Source organism: Esox lucius, chromosome 15 (assembly GCF_011004845.1).
Source record: "Esox lucius isolate fEsoLuc1 chromosome 15, fEsoLuc1.pri, whole genome shotgun sequence".
Classification (NCBI taxonomy): Eukaryota; Metazoa; Chordata; class Actinopteri; order Esociformes; family Esocidae; genus Esox; species Esox lucius.
The window spans coordinates 3,391,507-3,399,940 of NC_047583.1; the positions used below are offsets into that span (position 1 = coordinate 3,391,507).

An 8,434-nucleotide genomic window follows, 5' to 3' on the forward strand; every position below is an offset into this window, starting at 1 on the left:
ATAGAAAGGAATTTGTCCCTTTCTGCTTGAAAAATCATCATAACTATGTTATACTGTGCCCAACAAAACATGACACTGGTTAGTATATTTTAGCTGGAGTAGGTCTGTTGTGGGTGAGTTGTAACAGATTAGTGGAAACCTGTCAATTCAGGAAGTCAACTTACGTTTCCAATTCTTTCATTGTAAAATCTATTTTTAGAGACTTCTCAATAAACTGAAATGTGGAAGGTATTTGCCCAAATGAACACCACTTCCTGTAATGACTGCCCTCGATGTGAATTTAACTACATCCTGTTCACTTCCAGCATGGCAGTGACGTTAACAGACGTTACGAGTCACCAGTGCCATATTGACCAGAGTTTTGCTGCTTATTTATCGTGTAAAAAGGTTAAATTGTGTGTGTGTGTGTGTGTCATAGGAGAAGCCGAGGGTTTGGAGGGGTCCAGGCTCAGCCCAGGGTCCAGGGGAGAGGTCTCCTTTCCCCCTGCTAGCCCGTGCCCGCGGGTCCTGCAACTAGGCCGAGCTAGCATCAGCTCCTGCCCTGAAATGGGGCATCATGGGGTGAGAGACGCGCTGTGGGTCTATGTGTTGGTAATGAAAGTGGTGGTTATATATAGAACACTTAGACATTTATTCATGTTCTCTGTTGTTTTCGTCTAGGATGAAAAGGAACCGAAAAAGACATCTGTGAAAGGTGAGGTTGGGTTGTAAGTGCAGTATTTGTACCTGTTTTCACAACACGATACGTCGATGTGAGTTAATGACACCCTCTCTGTTGGTGTGCCGTTTCTCTATCTGTGTCTTTGTCTCTCTTCCTGTCTCTCTGTCCCTTTGTCTCTCGCTGTTTCTCTCTCTTTGTGTTTCTGTCTCTCTCTGTCCCTCTCTCTCTCTCTCTGTCTCCCTCCCCCCAAGGAAAGACCACAGCAATGAGTAGGCGTCGTGTGTCCTGTCGTGAGCTGGGTCGGCCGGAATGTGACGGGTGGCTGTGGAAGAAGAGGAAGGAGAGCAGTGTGTTCATGACCCAGAAGTGGCAGCGCTTCTGGTTCGTCCTCAAGGGCCCGTCTTTATACTGGTACACTAGTCAGCAGGTGAGACCCTCTTGGGTTGTAGCGTGTGTTTCCTGGCCAGTTTACACGGTGATCTGATGCAAACAAGCGATGGCGAGACCAGTGCTAATCCTGTTCACTCTCTGTTGAACCCTGTCAGGATTGTCTGTCCTCCAGTTCAAGGCTGTACACCAGATAATCAGGTGTCATGACTGGAATCCTTTCAGATTTCTTCAATACATTCCGACCTGATACTTCACTGAGTAATCTAGGGTCTAGGGAACGTATTTTCACCCGAGCTCTCTGGTTGGCCGTGTGGAATGACAGCCGGTCCGTAGTCTTAGATTGGCAGGTTAACGGGCTAATGGGCTGGCTAGTCTCTCATCCCCAGGGCTGCTGAGGTGTTTCTGTGGAGGTCAGGGTTTCCCTTGGCAGGGTGACGTGCCCGTCTGCGTCTGTCCCTCTTGGGCTCGCAGTGTGGAGTTCAGTTGGGGATAACCAGGCTGTCCTGGAACCCGCTGGCCGCGGTTGATTGACCTTTGTCCTCTTCTCTGTCACTGCCAGGAAGAAAAAGCGGAGGGCCTGATTCACATCTCCAGCTACAACATCGAGAGCGCAGGGGAACACAAGAGGAAGTTGTGAGTAGCCTTGTCGGACGAATCGGAAATCTGAGCTTACCCAATAGAATTGTCCCAAAAATGCCAAACCCTCACCCACGTTAGACCGCAGCGGGTTTTATTGCCGGCCGTGAATGTGGATCCAGATGTTTTGGGGGGAATCTTTTATCACTATACCAAAAGAATCTTCTGTGCATGCGCTGCTCACGTTCTGCACGTGTTTATTCCTGTCAATACGCCAGTGTCTGCAATATCCTATGTGTTAGAGAACAGGCCACAGATTCCAATCACATAAGGTCCTATTTTCCAGCACCATTTAATTACTACCATTTCATCTGGTCTTCCTGAGTTGGTTTTATGTCGAGCCCTGTGTTGTTGTGGATGATGAGCACAGAAACACATTTCCGAGCAGATGGTGTTTTACCAACATGCCGCCTTGTTGCATTGTCAGGTTGGAAACCCAAGCTGCATGTTCTGAAGAAAAGGGCTCCAAGTGTGTTTTGTTGTACCAAACACCTTTTATTTTTGCTGAGCTTGAATGTTCTTCTGAAAGCCATAGGAAGTGATGACTGAGTAATGTTATCTATTCAGTCTAATTGAGACAGAAACCTTCAAACAACCATTATTCACGCTGATTAATCAGAATGTATCCGCTGAAATGTAATCTCTGCCAGGAGTAGACATGAGCTGTGGGGGTCTGTGGAGGAGTATGTTCCCAGTGAGGGTGTGTGGAGGAGTATGTTCCCAGTGAGGGTCTGTGGAGGAGTATGTTCCCAGTGAGGGTGTGTGGAGGAGTATGTTCCCAGTGAGGGTCTGTGGAGGAGTATGTTCCCAGTGACTGTGAGGGTGTGTGGAGGAGTATGTTCCCAGTGAGGGTGTGTGGAGGAGTATGTTCCCAGTGAGGGTGTGTGGAGGAGTATGTTCCCAGTGAGGGTGTGTGGAGGAGTATGTTCCCAGTGAGGGTGTGTGGAGGAGTATGTTCCCAGTGACTGTGAGGGTGTGTGGAGGAGTATGTTCCCAGTGAGGGTCTGTGGAGGAGTATGTTCCCAGTGACTGTGAGGGTGTGTGGAGGAGTATGTTCCCAGTGAGGGTCTGTGGAGGAGTATGTTCCCAGTGACTGTGAGGGTGTGTGGAGGAGTATGTTCCCAGTGAGGGTGTGTGGAGGAGTATGTTCCCAGTAACTGTGAGGGTGTGTGGAGGAGTATGTTCCCAGTGAGGGTCTGTGGAGGCGTATGTTCCCAGTGACTGTGAGGGTGTGTGGAGGAGTATGTTCCCAGCAGACTTGTGTACGTAGCCCTTTTGTACCCGGCGTCGTATGAGCTTATGGATGCTTTTTCCCCCTCCATCTCTCTCTCTCTCTCTCTCTCTCTCTCTCCCTCCATCCCTCACTCCCTCCCTCCTCGTAGTGTCTTCCAAATGTGCCACCAGCGTTTCCAGACTTTCTTCTTTGCTGCAGAGAACGTTAGTGACATGAGCAAGTAAGTGTGTTAGATTGTAAACACCAGTTTGTACACACACACACACACACACACACTCTGGTCTCATACATGCACTGTGGTCTCGCACACACACATACAAGCCTGTCAGGAAATGTTCATCTGGGGATTCCCCATAGAAATGTCCCAGTGATTGAAATTGCCTGCATCTATTTGGTATCTTCATTGATGTAGCAGTTCGAACCAGTGTTTTGCTCCAAGCGGTGTTGGGTGAGTTACTTATTAGCAAATCCACTGTAAATCCAGATCCCTGTTTCGTGTTGAAATCGTAGAAAGGCTTAGTCGTTTGGTTTTTCAACACGGAGCAGATTGATGGGGGGGGGTGGGGTGGGGGGAGTCCTAAGAGGGGCTGGTAGTCAGTACTAGCGGCGTTGTATATGTAGCAGGAATCCGCTTGCTGTGAAGGTCACCGGTGGCTTGTGGGTGCAGCTGTGAAGGTCACCGGTGGCTTGTGGGTGCAGCTGTGAAGGTCACCGGTGGCTTGTGGGTGCAGCTGTGAAGGTCACCGGTGGCTTGTGGGTGCAGCTGTGAAGGTCACCGGTGGCTTGTGGGTGCAGCTGTGAAGGTCACCGGTGGCTTGTGGGTGCAGCTGTGAAGGTCACCGGTGGCTTGTGGGTGCAGCTGTGAAGGTCACCGGTGGCTTGTGGGTGCAGCTGTGAAGGTCACCGGTGGCTTGTGGGTGCAGCTGTGAAGGTCACTGGTGGCTTGTGGGTGCAGCTGTGAAGGTCACCGGTGGCTTGTGGGTGCAGCTGTGAAGGTCACTGGTGGCTTGTGGGTGCAGCTGTGACGGTCACTGGTGGCTTGTGGGAGCAGCTGTGAAGGTCACAGGGGGCTTGTGGGTGCAGCTGTGAAGGTCACAGGGGGTTGGTGGGTGCAGGTGACCTAGCAAATGTCAGTCTAGTAAATTACATTTAATTTATTGAGATTTTTTAATGGCAGCCATGTAAACCACAAGGATGGTCAGTTTTACATCGAGGTGCCTGGCAATGTGGATGAATGAGCCCTTATTTTGGAAATGGATCTCACTGGGTTTAACTCAGCAGGTGGATATTTCTAGAGAGTGAGCAGCTCTGCAGTACAGCCGGGTTTTGGGGATGACTCTCAGACCCATTCTGGGTGAGGATGTCCGGGGGGGGGGGGGGTCTGACGTTTGTTTACAGGCTGTTGAGGTCGTTGTCTGTTGAGCATGTAGGACTGTCTGCGCTGCCACCTCCTGGTGATTTTTCAGTACTACAACAACAGGCAGATACAGGGATAGTGGATGTGTTGTTGTTGAGTTTTCTAATGTCTACTGTAAATTTGCATGATTCTAGGATGCTTTTTTGTAAAATCAGATTTTTAGAGGAGTACAAATCTAGAATCAGATCTTACACCGCCTAAATAATATTTTTATATGGTCTAAAATGCCAAACCGGGCCTTTTTAGATCAAAATGTCTGCTCACTGAATACAGGCCCTGGAATGAACACATGGTCTTCCTCTCCAGGTGGATCAACTGTCTGATCACAGCCATACAAAAACACAAGAAGAACAACAAAGGACAACCGGACAGCGAAGAGGGTAGGGACTCCATTTTCAGTCTTAAGCTTCAGTTTAATTAAGATTAGATTTTGTCTCCATTTTCACTGTTCCTTTCTGTTTGTTTGTGTCTCGGTCACGATAACATGGATGACTTCGGACATATTCTCAAGGCCTTCAGAGTGCTGGTCCAGGATGATAATGAAATAACATGACCTATCTGTTTGTCTTGCCTATTATTCACCCTGTTTATCGATATTTCTCATTTCCCTGTCTTTTACCCTTTCTATCTATGACGCTTTGTATCTTTTTATCTGCGTTCAGCTATCGTCAATCTACCTGGTCTGGACGAATAGAAGTTCTAATGAAGGTTCATATTTTCTGTTTTCTTTTTTGGACAGAGTGTTATAGTGAGACAGAGTCTGAAGAGGAGGCATCTTATTCTCCTTCTCCGCGCAGAACAAAGATCTACACGGTGAGGAAAGACTCAAGCACCAGAACTCTCATTGTCTGTCTGGAAAACATGGCAAAATATTGTCAACCTTGTTTTCTATACCTGGTGCTCCCTCCCTTAACTGGGTTAATGGCACTGTGCCTTTTGTCTCTGGGAGATCAGAGAGGACATGGGCAGGGGACTTAGACCATCTCTCTACACAGAAATCTTCCATATCCTTGAAAAGCACATTTTAGTGCCAAATCCACCACTGGGGGGTGTGGCCAAATAGCTTAGGAGGTGCCATCACCTCCTTTTGAAGAGTTGCCTATCTTTTAGTTAGTTATCTTTTAATCTTTTTGAAGAAACTAAAAATAAAAGTAATAATCACAACTCCGTCTTTCCATTGGTCTTGCTACATCTCTCGGCCCCTCCTGGCAGGACATGAGCAGGTGAAGCTCCATACCTGTCGGCTCTAATGTTTTGTTTTTTCGTCCTCCAGAAAACCCTGTCCAACACACTGCCCCGGGCCAAGAAGGAGAAGGAGAAGAAGACTAAGACAATTGTTAATCCTCCAACTTTGGCACGCAGTAGGAGTCCAGGTACTGTGGCGTGCAATGCTTCATTTCACCACCAGATGGCAGATGAGTCACAGGCTTAGACAGTAAAAACTCCTTGACGTCAGGCCTTGCTCTGACAGAAAGACTCAGGAACAGTATTTATTATTTACCACAGTAACAAACACTTCAGGGGTTTCCTATGCGCTTACATTGACGTTTTGATCATTGCTGGTGAGTCTCAGAAACTTTACGTTTGGTTGTCGTCTTTGCACTCCAGCAGAAGCTGTTAACTGGGATGCTAACGGTCGTTGACATAAGCTGGAGTAAAAGCTAGCCAAAGAGCTGTTTTGCGATGAGACAAACGTTATGCTAGGTTGGACATACAAGCCAAAAGCAACTATAATCATAATATAATAGTACCGTGAAATGCTGTCATTATCAAAATATGAATGCAGGTGTTTTTTGGGGCTGTTGGTCTGAGAGAAAATCCTGTTTTCTGCCACGCCTGGCATTGACCTCATGTGGCAATGTCAACACATCCAGAAAGGGCTCCATAGGAGTATGAATTACCCAATGTTACATTGACAGATCTTTTTAATTTCTTCCTGATTGCTCCATCCTTCAGGATGTTGTCGGCCTGTCTCTCCCCAGTGTTCTCAAATGTGCCGCTAGCGTTTACAGAATGTCTTTCTCTTTCCCCTTTTAGTGTCCTCATATTTAATTGCCCCCCTTGTCGGTGTGGAAAGCAATGAGCAAATACGCTGCATGTGGATTACATCAATATCTCTGATGAGTTTCTCCTCCCCTGCCAGGAGCTCCGGAGGACGAGATGGGAGTGCTTTTCCACCGGCTGAAGGAGGGCGGGGTGTCCCTGATTGGCAGCAGTCAGCCCGTGACGCACGACCACTTCCGCCGCTCCTTCATCCGCCGCAACAAGAACCCTGTCATTAACGAGAAGGTCCACACGCTCCGGGCGCTACACAGCACCCTGAAGGTGAGGCGCCAACCGCAGAGGCGTCACCCGATGTTCAAGGGGTTCTTCTTTGGGGTTCCGTCTGCAAACGGTCTCACCGTTTGATCGGCGCCGAGCTCCCAATTGTGTCTTGACATTGTTCCGTTTTCCAAGGGCCATCGGGCGTTCCCCTCCGAATTTCCTTGAACCCGTATTGCGTTTCTGGATTTCGTTGCCTTCGAAAGAAGACCGTTCCTGGTTTTCTGTGTCCTAGAATGCGCAGCTGATATATTGTCATTTGAACCAGTTTTACACAGCCAGAATAATCCACCAGGGGCAGGAATTGTCATTTATATGGATAACATTATTGGACATTTCCAGGTTGATTGCAGATTTCGATAAGAGAAGTAAAGTCTGAAAGGGTTTAAGTAGAAATGACAAAGCTAGAATACAACAGGTTTTCATTTTCTGCAACATCTTTATAGGAATGGTTCCTGGTCCTAGGTGACAGTCTGGGATAACTCCTGGTCCTAGATAACAATCAGGAAAAACTTGGTTGTAGGTGACACAGGGAAAACTCCTGGTCCTAGGTAACACAACCAATTTCCTCCAGATTGCTCTAACATCCAATTCGCTGTCCCTGTCATTGTTGAACTTCTTGTAAATCACATCTCTCAGGACTGAAAGAATGTTAATTGGAGTTTTAATGTTGATGTGAGGGACTTTCTGTTGTGAATGTTCTTCCAGGATCGAGAGGCAGAGCTCCAACTCATCAACAAGGTACTAGAGGATCCAGAGCTGACTCCGCAGAAATACCGCCTCTGGAAAGATCACAACCAAGACCTGCACCTGGAGATCCAGAAACTGGCCGTCCAACGGGCTGCAGCCGTAACCAAGGAAACAACGAGGGGGGTGTCTGAAAAGGGCCAGGGTTCTCCCACTGGACTGTCGCCGGGGGAGACTGTTGCCGTGGAGACAGAGGGCGCGTACGGACTGAGCCTTAGCGACGGGGAGATGCTGGTGGACGCGGAGTCGTCGATGTTCAGCTCGGAGGAGAAGAACGCGATGAGTGACTCCGATGTGGAGCCTGCAGAGATCCACCCTAAAGATGCTAGAGCATCCAGCTTGGAGAACTACTTCTACATTTGACTGATCATGGTGGTCTCCATCAGAAATGATAACAGGGCTCCTTTTTCCCAGAAAAACCCATGGCTCTGGTTATGGCTTTGATTCATTTCCTTGTAAGGTCGGTTGGCCAGAAAAATCCCAGGGCCTCTATGTTTTTGCATTTATGTGGATTTGTTTTGCTGTAGGAAAGACTTTTTGTCTCCCCAAGCCCACGTTGTCGCTCCAAACCGGCAGAGATCAAGGGACACATTCATGTGACAAAAACATGAACACATTCAGTTGGTAGATACACCTGAAGGTGTTTTATCATCACAGGACATTATGGACCCTCTAGATTCTAAACTGTTTTAGAATACTTTTAAAGGAGATTTTATGGATAAATAATATCTATTTGTTGTTTATCTCTTATGTACATATAGTTTTTATGTTATGTAACCAGATGAGTTTGGACTTGTAAACTTAGATGGTGTATATTTTTGCACATAATATGGTCCCATTTGACCTGGAAAACATTATGACAATGTTGTTATAGATCAAAGACAATCACTATTTTGAGCAGACAGAGTTTGATTTTAGACTTTCCAGTTATAAGCCTGTGTGTGCGCCTGCGTGTGTGTGCGCCTGCGTGTGTGTGCGCCTGCGTGTGTGTGCGCCTGCGTGTGTGTGCATGTGAGTGTGTGCGCAT

General features: G+C 47.5%; 1 protein-coding gene across 2 annotated transcripts in view; it reads left to right on the top strand.

The window, feature by feature from the left end:
* The window catches only part of cnksr1 (connector enhancer of kinase suppressor of Ras 1), a 29,586-nt gene extending 21,152 nt beyond the window's left edge, over nt 1–8,434 (top strand). For both annotated transcript variants that reach the window (XM_010879563.4, XM_034297482.1), the window contains 10 exons: nt 419–561; nt 661–694; nt 913–1,088; nt 1,611–1,684; nt 3,070–3,141; nt 4,645–4,718; nt 5,078–5,151; nt 5,612–5,711; nt 6,482–6,663; nt 7,369–8,434. In XM_010879563.4, the coding sequence (XP_010877865.2) occupies nt 419–561; nt 661–694; nt 913–1,088; nt 1,611–1,684; nt 3,070–3,141; nt 4,645–4,718; nt 5,078–5,151; nt 5,612–5,711; nt 6,482–6,663; nt 7,369–7,770 (1,331 nt within the window). In that variant the 3' untranslated portion in view covers nt 7,771–8,434. The remainder of the gene's footprint in view (nt 1–418; nt 562–660; nt 695–912; nt 1,089–1,610; nt 1,685–3,069; nt 3,142–4,644; nt 4,719–5,077; nt 5,152–5,611; nt 5,712–6,481; nt 6,664–7,368) is intronic.